Source organism: Cyprinodon tularosa, unplaced genomic scaffold (assembly GCF_016077235.1).
Source record: "Cyprinodon tularosa strain WSP-4 unplaced genomic scaffold, ASM1607723v1 ctg826, whole genome shotgun sequence".
Lineage (NCBI taxonomy): Eukaryota > Metazoa > Chordata > Actinopteri > Cyprinodontiformes > Cyprinodontidae > Cyprinodon > Cyprinodon tularosa.
In genome coordinates this window covers 55,418-79,779 of record NW_024039592.1, presented here as the reverse complement: position 1 = coordinate 79,779, position 24,362 = coordinate 55,418, and the positions used below count along the sequence as shown (strand labels likewise).

The following is a 24,362-nucleotide window of genomic DNA, read 5'->3' as shown; positions in this document are numbered from 1 at the left end:
ATGTTACTAGCCACAACTTGGAAGAATAGAGACTGTTTCAAGATGCAGGATTTCATGATAAGTTGCCAATAGCAGGCAGTTTGTTTGCTCAGGTTGGTTTCACCCTTAAAGTGCCAAAAGTTGGCTGGAGTGCACAGAACAGGTTTACACACAAGGAGGAGAGAATCTCCAGGAGCCTAGAAGATGAGCATGAACTCATAGTTGTGACAAACTGGTGGCCTTACAGTACTTACTTACCTGCAAGCATAAAATGTTCAAAATGCAAAATGCAGTTTACATAAGTGTGGAAAAAAGGACCAATGAGTATTTATCACATGCTCACTGTCTGCAAAACTCTGATCTAATAGAAATATGCCAGAAAGTTAATAGTCTCAAAAGGTTCAAACTTACTGAGGATCATTCATTTAAATAAGGTGTATGTGTCTAAATCTGAGCCTATGTCTTTAAATCTGTTGATAAAATGTGTAAAGAGTCACAGTAAAGCCACACTTGATCTTCATATTCTTTTGATTATTTTTTTTTCTTTTTCTAATGCATTAACATTCGACCCTAAAAGGATTACCCTGCTGATCAGTCTTTAAATGCCCAACGGTACGACATTGATGGGTTAGAATGGTTTTAAAACAAACAGCTTGATCAAGTCTGATTGAAAACCTCCTCAAGCTGTTAATTAGGTCAGACAGCCACACATGTCACACCATGGAAGGGAAATATAATACCGTTTTAAGGTCCAAATGGTTTTTGACTTTTTTGTAACAAATAGCAGAGAGTAAATTATTACAAAATCCCCCAAAAGAGGTAAAACTTAAAAACAGGTTGTAGATCTTGCACCAAAACACTGACAGTATCTCAAATGTGACATAACTGGGTGTAGAGCAGCAAGATGCGGAAAAGACGCAGACTGAGAAAGAGAAGTAGCACAGGAAGTGACTGAGGTCTCGGTTAAGAGACGTTGATACTCGCTCAGATGCTACCACTGTTCAGCCAGCTGGTGCAGTGCAGCAGACATTTTCTGCTCCATCTTCTTCTCTGAGTTCTTTGACATTACATGGACAATCTGGAGGGGGGCCTTGGATCCAGTCTGCTGAGGAAGCTTTCCTCCAGGTAGGTCACACACTTCTTTTTTTGTTTTTTTACAGTTTTGGATCTCAACGATTTATGCAGTAGAAGTTACATCCTACTTAAGTTCGCTTTTAAAAGGTCAACTTTTTGGTCATCTTTTAAATATGGCCTCCCTCCAGCCTTTAGCTCTAACTTATACCATATGTTTAGTTTCCTGCTGGAAGCCATTTGAGTTTTACTAAATATGGTGGTCATGTGTATACAAGTTCCTACTCTACTAAAGACACTTAAAAATACTTTTCCCACTGCTGAACAACAGACATAACAGTTAAAGAAAAAGCCATTTAAAAGAATTTAAATTGTTTGCAGAATCCTTTCTTCCACATACTTACTCTGGTACACACTGTTCAAGCAACAGTACACGCAGAACCACTTTAGTAATTATTATTGTGTGGGAGGCAAGATGTTTCACCAGAACACTCTGCTTGTGTGTTTTCACAACTATCAGATTTTATATGTGTGCTGCTAACTATTGAAATCTTATTGTAAAAGTAGAGAAGAGATACACAACAACAGAAGAGCAACAGAAATTACAGAAGTGACAAAGGTTACGTAAAATCATGGTGCATGAAATGGATACGAGTGCAAGTAGTGCAACTTGTACACACGCTGACCCTTTTGTGAGGCATCTCAAAAGATGACATCTGAAGCAGTTTTATCAGTTTGGTCTTTTTAGCAAACAGCTTGAAAACGTTTAGATTACAGTCCTCTGGTTTCTGTTTCTTCTCCTTGTAGGAAGAATCACCAGCGCAACAACAGCCCTCAGCCTCCAGGTGACAATGAACAGGGGTAAGGAAGGACATTTCAACAAAGATTACACTTAAGCTGTCGCCATGAATACAATTCTCAGCCTCACACCTTGAGGGAATGGCTTTTGACAAATTGCACATATGTGGAACATTAGTGGCAAACAACTGCTGCAAAAAGACAGGAAGTGAACCAGTGGTCGTGTGCAGGCAGTGCTTTTTATCTGTTAGATGGCATGAAAGACTCTCAGCACTGATTCTCTATTCTGTTTGCTGCCTCATGTTAGCAGCAACAATTTACTTCCGCAACATTTGGTTTCTCCACGTCTTGGCAGAAGATCTGTTTCTTTTTAGGGTGTCAACCTCACTAAGCAGGAATCCCCTTTGCTGATACCACAACTTAAAGTAGCCCACGGTTTGCCTTCCTTTTAAGTCCCAGTGGAAAATTTGTCAAACACTATAAATTGTGCTTTTCTTTTATGAACAGGGACTTCAGCCCGGTGTGGGGGTAAAGGCTAAAGTGGTGCTCGCTCTAATATTTTTGTTTTTGCAATCCAAAAATATTTTCTACTAAAACTGTTGAAACAAAAAAGGTTTTAGTTTTAGAATCTTTGAGAGGATTGGTTATTTCTAGATTTTACATTCTTTGATAAGATTTTTTAAAGATAAACTGAAGTGTTTTTAAAACATTTGTGATGCAGGAGGTGCAGAGATGTTGAACCCAAACATTTTTATTTCTTATTTTTGCAGTTCCATTGGGGCGATTAGATTTGGACTTGTTGGCAGTTAATTTTTTTTTATTGCCTTAGTAAATGTATTTCAGCAATAAACTTTTTTTGCATCAGATGTATTTTGTTCTTGTCCTTTCACTATTACTCTGTTGAAATCTTAGCTTTAAGAAAAGAGAAGTCTTGTTCTTGACTTAAGTCCCCTGGTTCCTCTTTTTTCTGTCACACCGTGTTCAGACAGCAAATCACATGGAGGAGTTTTATAAGCTGCAGTGAGGAAAAGTTTTATCAGTGAATCAAAAGTTTAAGAGTAAAGGAGCCAAAGTTAGATTGTGGCTTTTTTCTGATAGACCAAGTGAGAGTTAAGGAAGTGTTTCTGGGGAAAGAGCTGCACAATAAAGGTTAATTAACTACTTCAAACTTTCAAACATTCCTGCAGATTTTTTGGATTTGATTGTTTTTGTTTTTTAACCTCTAAAATTCCCTAAAGTTTCATGATTTGGTGAATCCATATGGTTGATCTCCTGGTCTTCTCCCCTTCAGGGCGAGTGGTGATGACAGTGGGGCAGGCAGGCTCAGCCGCAGATTCTCCCGAATGAGCAGCAGACATCAGTCCAGGGATCCTCCAAGAGCTCCAGCTCATCAGGAAAGGCCTCCTGCTCCACCTGTTCAGGAAGGTGTGTACAGTAACTCCCTACAACATTAAAAGAGGTTCATGATCAATAAACAGGATGTTGTAGCTAGAGTAGGAATATTTGGGTTTTTCTGTAGCCCTCCTCACCACTAGATCTTCATCTGTGTTTGGGGTTGCAGATGAAAGGCTTCCTCCACCAGCCCTTGCAGTGTCTCCCCCTCCAGCACCTTCTCCTTTCCCCATTCCCATGGATCGGCCACCTAAACGCCCCGACAAATCCACGAAGCCCAAGCTCCCACCTCGGCCTCTTTCCAAGGTGTTCAGTAGTGATGAACACGGATCGGCTGTGTTGCAGGTCATTATTCCTCAAAACTGACTCTGAAGTGGGTCCTTGTGTTTGGTTCTAATATAATGTGTAAAAGTTTAAGCTTTATGACTCAATAAAGTTTTTTGTTATCTGAATAACAACAACAACAAAAAATGCTGATTAGAAAAATTCTGATGTCAACACTGCAAAAACGATCCAGAAATAAGTAAAAAATATCTTAAATTAAGTGTATTTACCCTTAATTTGAGTAGGTAAATAAGATGATCTGCCAATGGAATGAGTATTTTTACTCTTAAAATAAGATAATTTGATAATATGCACTTGAAACAAGACAATACAATTGTTTTTATCTTATTTTACATATAAATTGTCTCGTTCCATTGGCAAAGTGTCTCAATTAGCACCTCAGTTCAAGAAAAAATGCACTTATTTTAGGAAAAAATTCCTTTTTTTTATTTACATTTTTTGCAGTGAATATTGTCAGCTATTTATGGGGAAAATGTCTTCATGAATGTATTCATAAATTCAATATGGCTTCCTTCCAAAGGGTTTGGATACTTTTCGAGGAGATGAGACTCTGTGTGATGTTGTCCTGGTTCCAGGAGACAGCACAGAAACTTTCCCAGTTCACAGAGTCATCATGGCTTCATGCAGTGATTACTTCAAGGCAATGTTCACAGGTTTGTTCAGCTGTCTTTTCTATTATTTGGCAGAAAATGTAAGAAAATTAAGCTGTTTTGTAGAAAGGTCTTAGATATTTTCCTTTTTATAGTTTGTTGTTTCCTATTTAATAAGCAGCTTATATATAGTCACCAAAAAGACTAAAATCCAGTTGATTATAATAAAATTAGACTGCATACCGAGCGTCTTTCCTTATAGTCCCCTTATCTTTTTTGAGCCTATACCTTGGTGTATGCTTGATGCATCCATCATTTTTAGCTTCCAGGCCCCTCTGCAAGGCCACATGGCAAGCAAGCGACAGCTCTCACTAAGGACAGTTTGCAAACACAAAAGAGACATCCAACGATTTAGCTCATGAATAACACTGCTATCAACAGATTGTGGAAAGAAATGACTGTTTCTCTTGAAGAGGCTTTTAAAAAATTATTAATGGCTGTGTTTTCTACTTCCCCATGTGGTGTGGTGTGATCAACTTGACATTTTTACTGTATCACACACCCTGGAGCAGGCTAGAATGAGGGGAAAAAATCACACAGACAATAAATAATACAGATGTTGTGATCGGTGGCTCATTTTCCTTGCAGATTGTACGTGTGTCAAACATAACTCAACCTCAGATAGAACCTCAGCAGTACCACAACTACAGAACCAGAAGTAGCAGAAAGCCAAATGGTGGCCATTGACACAACAACTAACAGTGTTGGGCACATTACTTTGAAAAAGTAATTAGTTATAGTTACTAGTTACTTCTCTCAAACTTAGTTACTAACTGAGTTACTCTACAATAAAAGTAACTAGTTACTAGTAAAAGTAACTATTGCATTACTTTTGCGTTTCTAGCCCCCGTAACCCTCTATCTATCCATCCATCCATCCATCCATCCATCCATCCATCCATCCATCCATCCATCCATCCATCCATCCATCCATCCATCCATCCATCCATCCATCCATTTATCCATCCATCCCGATTTCTCCCTTTCTCCACATAGGCTAACAAGCACAGGGCGGCTGTTACGTGCCTTTAGCGAGCATGTGCGAATCGTGCCACCTGCGCTGTGCGAACGTGCATTGGAAACCGTATCTGATGGGGAAACGCAGCTCGACGTAACATCGGTATTTCCATCTGGAAAACGCTGTTTTGCTGCTGGTGTCCTCCTCACTCTCCATCTCTCTGTGTGTGCTGTACGTTAACACCCACCAGCGGAAACACCCACCTACCCAACTGACAGACAGAATCTCACTATACATCAGCCAATCTCATCCTCCTCTTTCATGACAAGTCGCGCACGAGTCCCATCATAAAAAAATTGTTCATTGTGTGACCTGAGTAACGTGCAGTAACGGGGTGTTGGCAATGGTAACTGCGTTATAGTTACAGTAAAAGTAATTAGTAATTAGTAACTACTTGTTACTAAAAAAAAAAAGTAACGACGTTACTCCCATCACTGGCTACTAAATAGGTACTGGTCATTTTTTTATGCCTCACAGAAAACCATCATTTCTGAGTGAGAACAGGGCTTCAATGTATTGGTAACACTTGTAGCACTATTTGGTAAGACATGTCATCACATGTCTATCAACTTCACAGCGACACTAGAATGCTTCCTGTGCTTCCCCCCCAAAGACTAGCCGTCATTTAGACGTTGGTGTTTAGACTAAATCCGGTCGGTCCGTCATAGTCTGTATTTAGTCCAGAAAAAGATGTTAAAAATCAGGCTGTCTTTGGTTGGTCTTATTTTGTCCCAATAAGTCCAATAATTTATGCTAAAAAGACGTTGAAAATCTTTTTCCCACCTTTTCAAATCTGAAGATTACAGCTTTTCACCTTTCACTTTTCAACCAAATGTGGATGTTGTTTGGATATAAACCATGTCGTCCTTTCAATATTTTCAATGTCAATGTCTTAAACCAACTTTTGCCCGGTTGGTTAGATCCACCTTTGGTAAACTCCAACTCTCTGACTTTTTTTTTACAGCACAACTACAGTTTTATCGCTTTTGAAATCAAACATTTTCCTGCACCTTTTTACACTTGATGTTGAACTTTTCTTATTTCCCCTAACTATGCTCCATTGCTTCAGCTTGTTGACCAATTGTATACATGGGGATTGATGTATCACCAAACAGAAACAATATATTTACTGACAAATTGAGTAATAAACTAAATAAAGACACAAATTAACAATTGGAAAAGCAGCAGGATGCTGTAATTTGTCATAAAAACATTGTTTGCAATGAGCTACATGCTTAGATCAACTACTTCCTGAACTTTTGGCCAACTCCTTCGTTTCCTGTCTTTCATTACTGGACAGACTGATTAATGCATATGTATCTGAGCGTTGTTATCATTACGAAGCTCACACCGACCTGGTTTCATCAGTCTGTGCAGTAATGAAAGACAGGAAACAAAGTTCAGGAAGTGGTGCAGGGGAACCTGTAGCCCATACGAGTGAGTTAGTGGTGTATAAATAAATAAAAAATGTCTACCAACGTACCTTTAAGATGCTGTCCATGAACATTACCAACAGGAAGAAGAGACAGCCATTATAAAATATATGTTGTTAGCTTTTTTGAACTCCAACCAACAAACCAAGTTGTCATAAACTACTGTCAATTATTATTTTATCTTTAATTAACGTGAAAAGGGAAGCTGTCCTGACCTTCATCTCCTCTAGTTTTGGTTTCTGCCTCTAAACAGACCAATAATTTGCTATAATCCACTCCATTGTGCTTGTCCTCTGTTAGTAGGCCATCTAGGTGTCAACTCAATACAAATCCTACCAAGTGATGCAAATTCATGCATTCACCTTGTTTCTGTCCTCTTACACCTATTTTTTATGTGCTCTGTTAAGGAGGCATGAGGGAGCAGGAGATGAGAGAGATCAAGCTGTATGGGGTCACTAAAGCAGGCTTAAAGAACATCATAGAGTTCATTTACACATCCAAAGTCAGCCTTGACATGGGCAACCTCCAGGATACACTTGAAGCTGCAAATTTCTTGCAAGTCATGCCTGTTTTGAGCTTCTGCAACGAACTTCTGAGCAGTGAGGTAAGAAATTTCTTGTATTTTTTTATCTAACACATACAGTAATGAGTGGTGGTTTATAACGCAGGCCTCTTCCTCAAAAGCCTTCAAGGACTTCCAGTTCTCTAAGTTAGATCTATGTTAAAAGATGCATGATGGCAGCAGCACATTTAAGGATGGGTGTCAGGTGAAGGAGTTTGCCCCGCAATCGGAGGGTTGTCGGTTCAAGTGCCGGTTCTGACTTTCATTGTGTCCTTGATCAGGAACTTCACCTGCATTGCGAACTGAAAACCTTTTTTTTAAGAAAGTATTTGACTGCCAGTAAATTAAGGGTTGTTTTATTAACATGTCTTTTTGTGACTGTAAATGTATTTTTATTTGTATTGTAATTTTGTGAAGCACTCTGTAACCTCCGTGTGTGAAAGGTGCTATATAAATGAACATTACTTACCGTACTTACTTACTTTCTAGTGTAAAGCGCTTTGGTCAAATCTCCTGACTTCAAATATAACTATATAAGTACAGGCATTTACAGTTTATCATGTATGATATATCTGAGTTAATGCGATTGTGTTGTTTTTTTTTTTGGTATAGATTACCATTGATAACTGTGTGGAAGTGGAGAAGATTGCTACAGACCTGCTTCTTGAAGACGTTCTGGTGAACATAGGTGAGTTAAGACAACCATTGGAACGCCACCACTTATGTGTGAAATTCTCCTACCCTAAAGTGCACCTTTTCCATATTATCAACCCTAGGTAAGTTTGTGAGCCAGAACCTCACAGCGTTGGTTGATTCTGGTCGCTACCAGCAGCTCTCAGAGACCAGCATCGCCAATGCTCTGGCCAGCAACTCGCTGAGCGGTTTTTCCGAGCTGGAGCTCTACCACATTGCCAAAGGGTGGCTGGAGCACGACCCTCCCTCACGTCACTCCTCCGTTTACGCCTTGATGCGCCACATTCGTTTCCCACTTATGAGCCCCAATGAGCTGATTCAGATCTCCCAAGATGAGGAGGAGGAAAGTGACTCCATGATGCGCTCTGATACCGCCTGCGTGAACCTCCTGCTGGAGGCCAGTAACTACCAGATGATGCCTTACATGCAGCCAGCCCTGCAAACCGAGAGGACGCAGATTCGATCAGACGCCACTCACATCCTGGCGCTTGGAGGCGTAATGAGACAACAACTGGTGGTGAGCCGGGAGCTGAGGCTTTATGATGAGAACACCGGCTACTGGAGGCCTCTGAAGCCCATGGATGTGCCTCGTTACCAACACGGGGTAGCTCTTCTTGGAGGCTTCCTCTTTATTGTTGGAGGTGAGAGCTGCTTCTACTTGCACAACAAGCCTGAAATTTAAACCTAAAAACATTTCACCTCGATAAAATAAGGTTATATACATCCAGTGTCTGTCCTGATACCATTTAAATAGTCTTTTTTAAGCCTAAATAGAATTCCAGCTCCGGGTGCAAAATATCTTTTACTGACAATACCAGAGAACCAGATGGCAACTGTTAAATGGAGCCCAACTGTCCTGCAATTCCTCGCAGTAAAGCAAAAACTGTGCTTTGTGGAAGATCAGTAAAATCAATTCAATTCAGTTTATTTATATAGCGCCAAATTCACAACACGTCATCTCAAGGCACTTTACAGTTCAACCAGGTCATACAGTCAAATTGATAAATTGAGTTTTCTATCTAAGGAAAACCAGTTGATTGCATTGACTCATTGACTCAAATACAATCCCTCACACTAAGCATGCTTATAGCGAGAGTGGAGAGGAAAAACTCCCTTTTAACAGGAAGAAACCTCCAGCAGAACCAGGCTCAGTGTGAGCGGCCATCTGCCGAGGCCGACTGGGGTTCAAGGAGACAGAAGCAGAGAAACAAAAAGCAGCTGTAAAAGGCGGCCCCGTCCAGGAAACACACAGCCAGGCAGACGAGCTCTGAGCCACAAGTGTTTCTATTAATAAGGACATTTACTCCCATTGATCACCTTAGCGCTCACATCTGAACACCTATGCAGCTTTAGCTTCATGGAACAAGGTGCAGCCTGTATTTAGAGCCCTGTTCAAGTCCTATCCTTCATAGAATAAATCATTTTTGTGTTTTTTTTCACACTGAATCTTTGAATTATCTTCATTATTTCAACACTTTACTGGGAGGTGCTAACTGGCTTAGCTGCAGTAAACTACTTTTTCCGTGCACATGAGAAGTATCATACCTGTGTCACTTTTTGCTATTAGCTGCCCTAAAAGTCATTGGAAATCGCTAGATGATATTATAAGCTCATTTGCATATTTGGTAATATCTTGATCTTCCAAAAGGAGAGAGGATTATTGACATGGGCAAGAGAAGTGATTAAAACACAATAAACGAAAGATAAACTCTCTGAAATACTTTTTAGTATTTAGCAATATTTTAACTGAACCAAAATTACATAAATCAATTATGTTATTAAATTGAATTTAAAAACAATTAGCAGAGGCATCAGCCACACACCATTAGCAGAGGCACCAGCTGTTGTTAAAGCTGTGAATGAATATAATCCAAGGAGGGATCCAGTTCAGTGCAACTATTTCAAAGAAAATAAAATATGCTAAATATTATATTTACATCTTGCTTTTCATTCAGGGGGCATCAGTGGAAGCTTTGTGTATGTGTGACTAAAACAGGAGAGTTGCGCTTCTCTCTGAATGCACCACAGGCTGCAGCTGCTGCATCTGACTCCATTGTTATTGTAAATATAGAAAGGGCTTTATTTTTTTAACCTACTGATTAAAATGTAAAACAAAAAAAAATTAATCAAGCAGGATGCAGTGAGTTTCTTGGCATATGAATAAGAAAATGTAAAAAAAAAACGAGACTATGAACATTTTAATGTATTGTCGGTGCTATACATGAAGAATGCACTGAGGCTAAGCTGATCATTGTGGTAAAAAGATGTTGATTAATTTCATAGCTTTTAAACAAATGAGATAAAACTCTTTCAAGCTACATTTTGGAGGTTTACCCTGATTCTTTTTTAATTCTTAGGTCAGAGCACATACGACACAAAGGGCAAGACGGCCATAGACAGCGCCTATCGCTATGATCCACGCTTTGACAAATGGCTTCAGATTGCCTCACTCAATGAGAAAAGGACATTTTTCCACCTCAGCGCTCTGAAGGGGAAACTGTTTGCAGTGGGAGGAAGAAACGCCTCAGGGGAAATCGGTAAGCCCACATTCAAAAACTGTCAACATTTCTTGCAAGGAAGGTCCAGTTGTTCATTTTCACCATTTTCTCTCGCTCATTTGTTTTAAAACTCAGACACAGTGGAGTGCTACAACTTAAAGAAAAATGAGTGGACCTTTGTAACCAACATGGTGGAGCCTCACTATGGGCATGCTGGAACAGTTCATGGTGGTCTCATGTACATCTCAGGTGAGGGAACCTTTTACAAGACATTCAGCGGTATCAATGCAGTATTTCTGTACAAATTTCGAGTTTGCATTTTTTGTCCTCCAAACAGATAGACACATTTTAGAAATATTTACATAGATTAGTTAAAAGGCTGCCTGCAGGATGGGGCCAAGTGTATTTTTTGTTTGTTTTTTGGGAGGACATAGAACAATAATATGAAAATAAATTTAAAAAAATCTAGTTGGTATTGTTATTTTCTAGTTGAAGAAAACAAAATTGAAAACTATTAAAGGATATTGGTATCTGTCAAAATCGCAATCAGCATGTTGGGCTTTTTAAAGTTGAGTTTTTTGCTATAAAACCCCTAAAACCACTGATTTCTACTTATTCACTGGATTGCTGATTGCCTGTTGGTAGTACGGGGTTTAAGTGAAGCCACCGGCCGCCATATTGGTACTCCCTAGTTAGACCGGTCTCAATGTGAACAATATGCTCGCTACAGAATCGAAAAACGATGATGTTCTCATTTTCAGTGGAGCTTAAGATTTTTAAAATAAAGATAAATTCATCACTTGGACACACACTATCTGTTTCATAGCATAAGTAGATTACTTTAACTTATAATAAATAAAAATAGGTGCGTCACTTTGCATTGTCAGTATGAAGTCAATGAAGTCTATAAATCATGTAATATGACATACAAACTCGTCACAAGAAAATTAATGTGTTGATGTAACATAATAATACTGATGTGCCAAAAGTGCTAAATTAATGATGTACATGTATATATAGTATTCATTAGATTGTTATGGTAATTACATCTGATAATTTGAAAAAACTATAAACAGAGTTTATAGTCCAGTGCCTAAAACTTTGATCCTATCTCAATACAACTAAGGCTAAAAGTGCAACGCTTTTTTAAATCATTGTTTAGATAAAACAGGTGAAGATAAAAAGATGAAACAGAGGGGGGAAATAAGCACAGCATCTGTCCCAGCTCATATAATCATAAGAAATATGTTCAGTATATCTTCAGTACAGGGGCTGTAACAGGGCCCAGTTCTTCAGGGGCACTAGCCCCTGCTGGCCCACCCGTCTAGAGCCGTCCATGTCACATTGGAGCCATGTGTGGACAGAAATTCACACCAGATATTGGCAACAAGCCAAGTAATCTAAATAAACAGAAAATAAAAGATTAGCTAAAAATGTAATCTCTTAAACAATTTTTTTTTTTAACAACCTTATGTAAAAGCTATTCTTATAATGGTACTTTGATGGAACTAGTTTAGCTTTATCTGACCAGATAATACCATCGCATTATTTCACTGTTTTTCCAAAGCAACTTAAAGGTATATTGGAGGATGCTCTTTTTCCGGTTGGATCATAAAAATTAATGGTCCTCCTAATTGTCAATCTAGTGATAATTTATGTAAGGCCGCCCTACGAGCTCGTCCCCAGTTAGCTATCTTTTTCCGCACATGCAAACTTTCAGGCTTATATCTGTGGTGAGCTACAGTTTCTTTGGGTGATTCTTTCACATGATGGCGCACACTGATAGCACAGGTTCCCACTGATGCTTCTATTACAAAGTTTCTGCTCGACAGGTAAAGTTTGGCATGCTATTTGGAGAAAGTCAAAAAAGAGAAATGGGCTCGCGCATGATCTTGCACACATTTAAAATAGGTGTTCCCTCTCAGGAGCAGGCACAGAGTTTTGCATGTGCATTGTTTTTTGTGGAGAGGGCGGGTCTTTTAAAAAATTTGCAAAAATCCGCCAGTATACCTTTAAGCAAAACTTAAGCATGCTTTTCTTCAGCAGTAGAGTATTGTGCAGTCAGTGTGCATAGAGTTTAGGTCTTTCCCTGTTTTGGAATGAGTGTTTTCTACTTTTTTATCCTTTTATATCCTGTCAGAAATCTTACAAAGGGACAAGCTGGTTCATGTTGAATTGATGCATTTTCCCCCAGATGCAGACAATGGCTATAACTGCACTCAGTGGAACATTCAGACATGCAGAAATGAACAGTGACCATATGCATACTTAGCAGCAGCAATCCTTTTATTTCATATGAATCGCTTCATTTTTACCAACTGACCCACAGTATTTTGTAGGGAGAAACCTTTTGTAGGCTAGCTGATATTTATCTGGGCATACCACCAACTAAACATTGACAGATTTCCACTGTTTTCATAGCTTTTTAGGCTTGTTTCCAAATCATTTTCTTTATGTGTTTAATACTTGTTCCCTGTACATTTCTTTCCATGCGCTCACACTGCTTATTTCCAGGATAACCACCTTCCTCTTTCATAAAAACATCATCTAATTTTACAATATTCTTCTCAACCCTACTCTTTTTTTTTTTTTACATGGATCTAAAATCCCCTTAAAATGTGCTCGGTGTTAAAGCCTGTGTCATCTCTTATTATTATTTCCATCCATGGTTACTGGTTTTGTTATTTTAGACCAGCAGATTGGTAGCAAGCTATATTTAAAACTCACAGTTATGTCATAGTTTAGTCACTTCTCCCTGATTCTGCATACTGGGGTGACTTAACTTCTAAAATAGAGCTGCAACTCCCTTAGATTGGTCAAAACTCATGGAAATGTTTTATTTCATAACATAAAAGCAAAGAGTTAAGCATCTAAAGTCACATTTAGCAATAGTTTTATGTTGAAACGCATTTGCTAATTTATGACATGCTTACTCACATAATGTAAGCTTAAGTTTTGAAGTATTTAGCCTAGTTTTAAGTATAAATTTTCAAACAGGACACCAGACACCTGCCACTGACATTAGAGTGAAGCCGAGTGAAGTCATTTTACCTAAGCCACAAAATAACCTTTCTAAAAATGAGCCTTGCCAAAAATGACTCACCCTGTATGTGCAGAGAAAAGGTTTTATCTCTTTTTGCATCATTTCCAAAGGTCACTTTCTTTCTTTTTTTTCCAATGAGACAAAACCGGAGTTTTTTAATTGATTCCCATGCTTTACAAAAAAAAAAAAAACATTTAAACTTATTTAATTTTGATTAACTGCATTGATCTTGTCTAATACAAGCTGCATGTTGTAGTTTGATGGTTACAGCAAAGCATCAAAGATAAGCAAGAGAGTGCAAGTTTGACACAAAGCTAAAGATCAAATTACCCTGAGCAACTATCTAACCACACTTCCTCACAGGGTCCCTTTCACAGCTCCTAAACCACACATTTCTTCTTCTTTCTGTATTGATAGCCACTGTTCACACAGGCAGCAGCAGCCACAGAGCAAAGCAGGGTTGTTTTTACCTTTGTTTTGATATTATTGTGGGATTTTAACATAGTAATCTTACCAATGGGAAAATATTCCTAATCAGAGCTCTGTGACACTTTGGAATCCTCTGGAAGGAAATGCACGTTTGCAATTACTGCTGAATCTAAGATTAAGCAAGTAGTATGCAAACTTAAATCCTTTTATTATTAAATCCTTATCTTTTAGTATTTATTGTTAAGTTTGTAGAAAGCATTCTCTTAGTTGACCTATTTGAAACTTTTTCTGGTTTACCGGAAGACCTCGACAAGCCGCTCTCAACCTGATCTAGGTAACCTTGGACAGGAAAACCACTTCTCGCACTGAGAGCAGAGAGCAGCCCATGTGTTTCACATGCAGCACTGAGAACCAGGAAGTCTAAAGGCCTGTGGTTAAGGTGGGCCTCAGAGATGTGGAACAAAGTCTAAACCTACGGATTCTTAATTACCTTATATTAGTAAAGATGTCTGTATGTGTATAACAAAATAGACCATGTGAGCATGGAATGGTGGCTTTTTTAGTTCATCATTAAGTCTGCAGCATTTTTTTCTACTTTTACTTTAGCTGTCATGATGCGACCACACACTGTAAAGCATTTTAAAAGGATTTAATGTCAGCAACTGAACAGGATCTAGCAGGAAGTGTTTCCATTTTCAATAGTGTTGCACCAATACCAGTATCTGGCGGGGCCCCGATCCGGCACTAAAATGGTGGTAAATACAGACAAATAGGGCACCGATACCATTTTGAGAGTTTAAAAAGTTTATTCAACTATTGTCACACTTTCCAGGTAGGCAATAAAAAGTTCTGGATTAACTTTCTATTAGTGTTTTTCCTGCTTCAAAAAGGTAGGCAGCATGATGGCAATTATTTTACATCCAAGTAGGATGAAGTTCTTCATATATACACACACACATATATTTGAAACAGATGGTATCGGTGTCGGTCAATACTGCACAGCCAGGTATGGGGTATCGGTATCTAGGCAAAAAAATGGCATCGGTGCAACACTAGTTTTCACATGAACTCCGTCCAGCTTCCTTATTCCTGCTGACGAAAAGCATCCCCACTGTGTAAAGCTTCCACACCCACATGTCAGAGTGTGTTCATTTCATTTTACAGCAGTAGTTTTCAAACACAGGGTTTTTGTTCATGAAAAAAAAAAAATAGCTTACTCTCATGTAGCCTTCAGATTGTCCACAGGCCGCATAGTTACTGGCAAACCAAGCATTTTGTTTCTGTCAACAACCGTTTTCTTTCTTCCCCTTTTTCCATAAAGCCAAGATTTATGAGGTGAAAGACTAACAATTGTCCCTTCTCTCAGTGCAAAAATATTTTTTTTTAAATTTGCCAGTTTAATAATATTTATGCTAAAAATAAGAAGAAAATAGCTCAGTTATGTTATTTAAAGTGCATAATATCTGATTATCTTACTTTAAAGGAAAGAATCCACATTCCACTAGTAGTATTATAATATTATTTACTTGCTCAAATTAAGGGCAATTACATTTATTTTTAAGAAAATGTTTCATCTTCTTAGATCAGCTTATTCAGTGTTCCAACTTAAACTGCAGAACATTTGCAGGGTTTTGCACATAAGGAAAATAAACTTTATCATACTTCAGATTCACTTTCTTGTTAAAATATTGAATGAAATATTATATGAAACTATATCATAAAAAAGTGTAAAGGAGACGGTGATAACAGATGAAGTTATTGATAGAGACCAGTAAACATGTCATCTGTTTATAAAATCATAGGAAGGATAGTAAGATGTGAGTGTGCACATCCTTCCCTGTGAACATTAGCTTTAACATTAAACTCGCTGTAAAAAAAAAAAAGAAAGGATATTTATTTAATCTGTAAATAAGACATTTATCAAATTACCTGACTCTAGTTTTTATTACTCTTTGATATCTAAGTTTAATCCACACTCTAAAAAATGATTTTAATGTAAGAATAATTAAAAAATAACCATTACCTGTTAGGTAGAAAATTAAGTCAACAGCCAAATCCTTCCTTTTGTTTACAGTAGGAGATTTAGTATAAAAAAAGAAAATCTAAAAATGCTGTAACGATTTTGCCGATCGTGATACACGCATGTCCCCATAAGCAACATCTCTGCTGAAGTCAGCCCAAGAGAACTTTGCAAAAATGCTGTGAATGTATTAAAGAAAAATCAATTGGATATTTCCCTAAATCTATCTGTACATAAATCAACATTATTATCATTTATTATTGTTCTGCAAAAAAAAAAAAGGTAAAATCAGCAGTTTCAATTTGAGACATATTGTGCAGCCGTGTTGATAACGCAGCACAGCTAACTGCTGCAACCACAGGAAAGCAGCGTGGATGGAGGCGTTGACCACTGCTGCTTTGCAACACACAGATCTTGGGTTTGATGTTTTTAAGTTTCAATAGATGTTACCTTCTTCTTTTTTGTAGTTTTTTTTGTTGTAAATATTGAAATTAAATACACTTTACTAAAATTGACTAGATGTACTGCAAATTGTCCTTTTTAAATTCTGTATTTTGTTTTTTATAATGTAGAACCCATTTGTTTTAATAATACAAGCCAAACAAAACGGGATTTTTTTTTCACATATTTTTTTATTATTAATATTAGCATAAACTATATATTTTTTTTCAAGATGTCTTCCATGTGAAATGTACTGTATTAAAAATGTTCTGTTTAACATTACAGAAAGACCACATGAAAGATTTTAAGGCTTGTTTTTTAAGCCATAAATTTGAAATCAAGAACCCAAGTTTAGCAGGAAGAGATTTCTCTACAAGAACAATAAACAGAGGTCATTGTATTTTATTCACTTTGCATTAATGATCTAAATTAAGAGCAGAAGCAACGTCCCATTGTAGTTGTAAAAGAGCAGTTCAACCAACAGGCATCCATGGGAAAAAAAAGAGTTTCTTTTAACAAAAAAAATCTTTTATTAAGCTTCACTGGAAATACGATCTAGAAATAAGTAAAAATTTCTTCAATTAAGTGTATTTACCCTTAATTTGAGTAGGTAAATGAGAGACTTTGCCAATGGAATGAGAATTTTTACTCTTAGAATAAGATAATTGGATAAAATACACTTGAAATAAGACAATGCAATAGTGTTTTCTTATTTTAAGTGTAAATTGTCTTGCTCCATTGGCAAAATGTGTCTTTTACCTCCTCAATTCAAGAACAAATGCACTTATTTTAAGAAAAAAGATTTCCATTTTTTCCAGTGTTCCTGAAACATAAGCAAAAATAAGATAAGAGCGGCGCTATCAGGACGTCCCTACAAAGGATTTCAGTTTCTAACCCTTTAAAGCCTAAACCGTGAAATGATTTTCAGAAAACTTAAAATACTGTTTTCACTGAAAACTCAAAGTAAAAACAAAAACATGCTTTTTTAATTAGTTCAATTAGATAAGGTTTCATTTCCATGCAACTTATTATAGATTTTCTGTTCACTATGTGCAGAGATGGGAAGTAACGAAGTAAAAATACTTCGTTACTGTACTCAAGTAGATTTTTCTGATATTTTTACTTTACTTTACTACTTATTTTTATGGCGACTTTTTACTTCTACTCCTTACATTTTTACACAAATATCTGTACTTTCTACTCCTTACATTTAAAAAAATTTGCTCGTTACTTTAGTTTTGAATCATTTCAATGGAGTTACCGTTATTATTTTTCACGTCATCAATACCAAATTCAATCTAATTGGATGGGAATCTACGTTGCATTTGACGCACCACTACAAGATGAATCGACAGATTCGGCGGTATTCATTCGCGGCAAATCATTGCAGCTTGGTGGCGGTGGCGTTAGCATAGCAGCATGGACGACGAGATGATTGAAAATGAACACAACGGAGATCTAGTCCTATTGGCAAACATCCATTTAAAATGTAGGCCACGGCATGAAAAAAGTGTTTTCTACTTTTACTTTTATACTTTAAGTAAATTTACAAGCCTGTACTTTGTTACTTTTACTTGAGTAAAGAAGTTTAATCCGTACTTCCACTTTTACCAGAGTATTTTTTAACACAAGTATCTGTACTTTTACTTAAGTACGGAAAGTGAGTACTTTTGCCATCTCTGACTATGTGTGTCTGTATGAGCAAGGTTGTTCAGCAACACAAATATCCCACTGATGATGTAGAGTTAAAAAAAAACAACTCATGTATCAAATATGATACACTTGGTGTTAAGGGGCTAATGGTTATTCACCATTACTGGCCAAACTGAAATGACTGGATTCCAGTCACCAACCATTCTGTCAGTGCATTGCTTAAATAAATGATGGTAACCATATTATGTAAAAACGTTACTTGTTAAAGATGGCACGATTCTGCTTTAGACCCTTATCTGAGTAACTTTTTGTCTCCAATATAGATTTATCTTGGAGGCTATTATTGTAAGGATTAGTGGATACTTGTTGAGGATCCAAATGCAGAACCCGAAGAGGCAGAGATGATTTCTTGCTAAATTTAATAAGGAAGTAAAAATATAGAAACCGTAATCCAGAACTGATCATAAGAAACGTAAGAAACAAAAACTAGGAGACACTAATGAGGAACAAACTGAAGGAATGAGGAGAATCCAGCAACCAGTAACTGCAGAGGAGTATAAATGCCAAAGAGAGAAATGAATGGAGTAATCAGCTGATTGGGAGCAGGTCTGGACAGAGGGGTCTAGAAGGGAGCTAGGGGAAAGGAGACAATGAATACAACAGTGCTTCATTATAATGTATAACTCTAAATGGAAAATAAACTGATGACCTAGAAAACAGAATGACATAAATCAAAGTGTAACTTAAAACTCAAAAAGAAAAAAAAATTTTGCATTTTGGGAAAGACACTGTTGGAATAATGCGTTAGTATGAGAAATAAGGACATTAGTTTGAGGACCAGGATGTTCACATTTTGGATAAAGAAAATATGTGGTTTAAGAGAGAAAAAACAACCTTAAACAGAGGGGGTGGACTCAGCTTTGAGTTATTCCCTTCCAGTTATCATCGCAACCCCAGCCCCTGTACAGGAGAGCAGAGGACCTCACCTATTCAGCCAGGCCAACTATTCCCTTTAATGGCCCCCCTTTTAGACACTTAGACAGGTATGGAGTATTGCAGGCTAACAAAAGAAGCCAAACGAAGCCCATCCCAAACTGCTGGACCCCTTTGTCCATTTCAATTTGCATTTTTCCAAAATAAAAACAAGGCTTTGTTGGGTTACTGTGTGACGGTTTTTACAAGGTTAATTATTTTAGTTTTATTTTTTTTTAACAGGGTATTTGTCACTTTTTAGCGGTGCCAGTCAGGTATCCCTCCTGACAAGTAGGATCAATATATATAGATTTTTAAACCAGTCACACAAGGACCATACACTTTTGCGTGTGTAGACCCTTACAAATAAGGAATGAAAACTTTTCACAAAAAGACAACAAATTAGGCTTAACAGTCCTTGTATTTCAAAAAGAAAAATAAATATATAGCCATCAAAAAATAATCACAAAATTCTTCTCCAAAAATAAATGTCCATTATAATCCAACGGATTAGGGCTCCAATATAGATTGCCCCACAGCAAGAGAGGTCTGATGAGAAAATAATCTTGCTCAGAGGCAGGCGCTGGAACAGGTTTTCTGTTGTTGGTTTCAGGAGGACCTTTAACTGTGATGTCACCGGCTTCCGGGTAATTGTGATGACACGTCAGCACGGCAGGAGCACAGAATGAAGTTTCTTTGTTTGTTTGGTTTTCTCCTTTTCCTTAATGATCGGTGGGATCCAGAACAGTGGCAAAATACTGAAAGTACGAGGGATTAAACGGCCTCGGACTGACTTTGTTACTGGTCGATAGAACGGAATATGCAGACGTAGTAGCAGCAGCTGTTTCTGTTACGCTGTCTGCTGAGACACTGACATTTTCAAACTGGAGCTAGGAGTCAGATTGAACAGCGGACCAATCAGGTAAGTGCATGTGTTAAATGGGCGTAAAGAAGGTGTGTCTTGAGCTGTGAAGAAGCAGGAGGGTTTATGAATAACGGTGCAGCCAGCTCTGTGCAACAAGCAGGTTGTCACAACTGTATAAAACCTCAAACTCAACACTATTCCTGACATTTTTTATTGAAAAAGATGGGAAGCGAAACGTCTTCAAACTTGGAAACAAAGTCCAGTGGATGGCTTTTAATTTTCTTTTCTTTTTTTTGGCAAATTTAGAGAGGGCAGAATCATGCGAATTGTTAATGGAGATGTCTTTACAATAGTAGAATCCACAGGACCAGAATGTGGAAAACTATCTCAATTTTAAAAAAAAAATTTTAAAAAGTCACCACAATACAGCTTCTGATTATACAATTATATATGTTCTTTAGGGAAGAGTACTCACAATTGGTCTCTTGTTAGAGTACACAGCAAAAAATTGAAATCTGACATTTTTCGTGAAATAAATATATTTTTGCTTTAGTTAAGTAGGAAAATTTTAATATTTTGAAAGTTGGGGAAAAAATCATTTCATTTACATAGCCTAATTATCTTATTTCAAGGGTAAAATTATTCATTTCATTGGCAGATTATCTTATTAACCTTCTCAAATAAAGGGAAAATGCACTTTTTTAGATTTTTGTTCTTATTTATTGATCAGTGTTTGCAGTGTATAGCACTCCTTCATATTCTCTATTCAGATAAAAAGATTACTCAAATAAAAGGAAAAGTCATTTGATAAAAAGAATACAGTTTGTATTGTGCGTTTCTTAAAAATGAAACCGGTACAGACGGCAGTTTAAGGTACACAGATCAAGTAGCAAATAGATAATTTTTGTTTAAATTTGGAGCTTAATAGGGAGATGATTGACCAGCGGGTGACCTTTTTTTTGTTTCTTATTTTTTTTTACAAATGACCATTTTAAGTGCACAAACCTGCACTAAAAAAGCAATAACCATTCAGTCTATTTGCTGAGTTTTTTCAAGTAGGTATGGGGTCAGCTTCGCGCAGCTGAAGTTCCTCCAGTTTGATGATACGGTCAAAGTTGTAAATAGTGTGCAACTGAAATGCAGAGCAGTAAATTCCTCCTAATGGCAAAATAACAGAATATGGAAATAGAAAAACTAATGAAGTGCTTAAGGCAACACAAAAAAGCCCAGCAAATTCTTAAAGTAAACCTAAGAGATAACTAACAGACGAGGTAAATCAAAAGATTCATAAGAACCCCAAACTATGATAAATACTCTATTACTGAGTAACTAATCTTCTTAATACTCGTTACCACAACAGAATTAATATTATAAAATGTATGCAAAGTTGCAAAAAAGTAAAGCTATATGTTAAATTAGGTGCTTCAAAAATACATGAAATATAGTAGTTACACAATAAGAGAAGAAGCTATTTTAAAATGTTTCTATACATACGTATATACCTTCTGGGCCCACATCTAGGCCTGCTTTGGGTCTGACCAGCTGCCATGAGGCTGTTGTCGTCCCTTTGCCCCTTTACTCTGAGGTGCGTTTGGATATAGCTCTGGTCTCCTCTGTGTCAAACCTGGGCTCTTTGGGGTTGGTCTGGAGCCAATCACACCTCCTATTGAGCATTTCTTCCTGCTGAAGAAGCCTTATAAACCTTATAGGCAAGCACACTCATGGTTATACACCACAGGTGTTCTGCGATTCACAGTTATGCTTAATAGTAAGCTCTAGCTTAAGCAATGCATAGCTTTAAATAACATTATTTGATCTTCATGGTTTTGCTTTCAGTGTTTTTATTCATGTGTTTCCTGCATGTTGACGGGATACACTGCAAAAAATGTAAATCTAAGTAAATCCGTTTTCTTAAAATAGGTGCATTTTTCCTTAAATTGAGTAGGTGAGCGAGACATGTTGACAATTGAATAAGACCATTTACATTTAAAATAAGAAAAAACAATTGCAGTCTCTTTTTTCAAGTGCATATTATCTGATTATCTTAAGGGGTAAAAAATGCTCATTCCGTTAGCAAATTATCTGAATTTCCTACTCAAATTAAGAGGAAAAAACTGTATTTTAAGAAATTTGTACTCATTTTCAGAACGTTTTTTGCAGTGTACTCCATCTTTTGTCATGGTTCATGTGTTTTTTCATGTTTTCCTTCTTTTTTTGTCAAGTTTGAAAGCAGACTTCCAGGAGTTTTTTAACAGATTTTTTTTTCTATATTTTCCTTTTTGTCTTTCCCTTATTCTTTTTTTTCTCTCCCTCTTCAATTTCTCTATCTCTCTATCCCTCTCTCTGTTTCTCTTCCCTTTACCTCATACCCCCTCTCCCCCTTTCACCTCTTTTTAAGTGTCCATGTCCATTTCATGTTGTTGTTTGTTTGTTTTTTAAGGAACTTCTCATAAAGTGCATTTCTGTTTAAAATAACTTTATTTTTTTATTTTTTTGAGTGAATTTACTCACGATCGATAATCTGGAATTTTATTCAAGTTAGAGTAGCGACACTTCATCATATTTTAAGTGAAATTATGAGTGCAATGCAGTAAAATAGTTCTAAACATTTTTTGTTTGTTTTTATCTTAAAAGCCTCTCAACTTAACGTAAATAGTTACTACCGACCTCTACTTACACTGCTAACAATAGACAATGACAGCAGGTATTATTTACCTGCATGATTTTAAATCGGACATCACAGCAGCTGTGATATCTAACATGTATGAGAGGTCCTGTGTATTTTATTATAAAAAAATATACAATTAAAAGAATGTGAGTCAAATATTTGTATAGAAAAAAAAGGGCAAATATATACAGTTAAATTGACAGGTACCAAAATATATATCAGTGTGTTGTGAGGAAAAAAAGAAAATCTACTTTGCAAATATTTAAAGTGAAAAAGCAAAAAAAAATACAAAAAAACTTCAACAGGCTTCCTTACCTAGAAGCCAAGTTACTTTAAGTGGTTCTCTTTAAATTTTAGTGTCCAATTCATGCCAAAGGGTTATACAATACCCAACCTTACTGGAACATTTCTTCCTATCCATAGTTTCACTGGAAAAACAGCAATATTTGTTTTATTTTATTAAATAAAACAACATGTGCTCAGGTGAAGCATCTAACTTGTTTTCTTTTACAGGCGGCATCACCCGTGACACCTTCCAGAAGGAGCTTTGGTGTTATGACCCCGTCGCCGACTCGTGGAGTCGAAGGGCCGACATGATGGAGCTCCGTGGCCTGCACTGCATGTGCACCGTGGGGGACAGGCTCTATGTGATGGGCGGCAATCACTTCAGAGGCAGCAGTGACTACGACGACGTCCTGGGATGCGAATACTACAGCCCGGACACGGACCAGTGGACGGTGGTGGCCCCGATGCCCCGGGGCCAGAGCGATGTTGGCGTGACGGTTTTCAACGGGCAGATCTATGTGGTAGGGGGGTACTCCTGGAACAGCAGATGCATGGTGGACATCGTCCAGCGGTATGACCCAGAGCAGGACGTGTGGGACAGGGTATTCAATGTGCTGGAGCCCCTGGGGGGGATCCGGGCCTGCACAATGACTGTTCATCTGCCGGAGGGGTTGGTGGATGAGGCTGAGATACAAGATTGCCTGTTACCCACGGCTAAGAACTGCTAGCCACACACACGGGGCTTTCCAGCTTACACCTTGCAATTTGTGGGTTGTAACACAGGTTTCATGTGCAAAAAAAGTCAGTTTGACTCAAATCTTTTAACCTGTCATCATTTCCTGTCCTTTTTATAAGCTGTTAGCCATGTAGCATCCTTCATTCTCTGCTGCCTGTGTTATTTCTAAGGTTTGCAATAAAAGATCAAACCAGCCTGGGGTCGTTTCACTAAACACTGAAGAGTTCTGTTTTACAAACAAACCATCAGTCAAACTAATTTATCACCATTAAAATTCTGTCATAGAAAAGGATACTCAATAAAATCACAGCAATAAAACAAAAGCTTAACAAGAATTGCCTTTGTGGAACATGGACTTCTCCTCTACAGTAAGAAACGCTCTAAAGGACTGAACCGAATTTGCGGAATTGAAATAAGGGTGATGCTGCGTGTGTGCTGAAAAAGCCACAGAGAGGCTCGCTTGTGTTTTTATAAGTGAAACTTTTGTAGCTCAGTCATGAGACATCAGCCCCTGCCATTGCTACAAAGACCACATGTCGTTTTCATGTCAGAGAAGTGGAACTCACTATCCTCTATTTAATTAGGCCTCTAAGCAAAATCTGGGCTTTCAAACTGCTGGTTTGGATCTGCTAAATTGTCAGATCCTTTTCTACTAACTGAGAAGATCCACACTTGCTGATTGATGTCAATGTGAGGAAAAGTGAAAAAAGCCCCACAGCAGTTTGCTGTTGAGGGATTTTTTTTGTGTGTTTTGTATCACAGACAACACACATATGCTCTGCATATCACAAGCTAAGCCTTATCTTAAACCA

General features: G+C 37.5%; 1 protein-coding gene across 1 annotated transcript; it reads left to right on the top strand.

Annotated features, from left to right (window-relative positions):
• Window positions 1–951: 951 nt before the first annotated feature.
• Window positions 952–23,759, top strand: si:rp71-68n21.9 (kelch-like protein 9). Its single transcript, XM_038272371.1, has 11 exons — window positions 952–1,104; window positions 1,858–1,911; window positions 3,140–3,273; window positions 3,410–3,585; window positions 4,106–4,238; window positions 7,093–7,289; window positions 7,860–7,935; window positions 8,024–8,581; window positions 10,298–10,477; window positions 10,574–10,687; window positions 23,043–23,759. The coding sequence occupies exons 1-11, from the start codon at window positions 1,049–1,051 to the stop codon at window positions 23,540–23,542; spliced, it is 2,178 nt and encodes a 725-aa protein (XP_038128299.1). The 5' UTR covers window positions 952–1,048; the 3' UTR covers window positions 23,543–23,759.
• Window positions 23,760–24,362: the final 603 nt, after the last annotated feature.

What these genes read in the sequence shown, in the direction of transcription:
- si:rp71-68n21.9 (XM_038272371.1), top strand. Translation starts at nt 1,049, where the DNA reads ATGGACAATCTGGAGGGGGGCCTTGGATCCAGTCTGCTGAGGAAGCTT. An exon ending in TGCTCCACCTGTTCAGGAAG is followed by an intron (nt 3,274 to 3,409) that starts GTGTGTACAGTA and finishes TTGGGGTTGCAG; the next exon opens with ATGAAAGGCTTCCTCCACCA. An exon ending in AGACGTTCTGGTGAACATAG is followed by an intron (nt 7,936 to 8,023) that starts GTGAGTTAAGAC and finishes TATCAACCCTAG; the next exon opens with GTAAGTTTGTGAGCCAGAAC.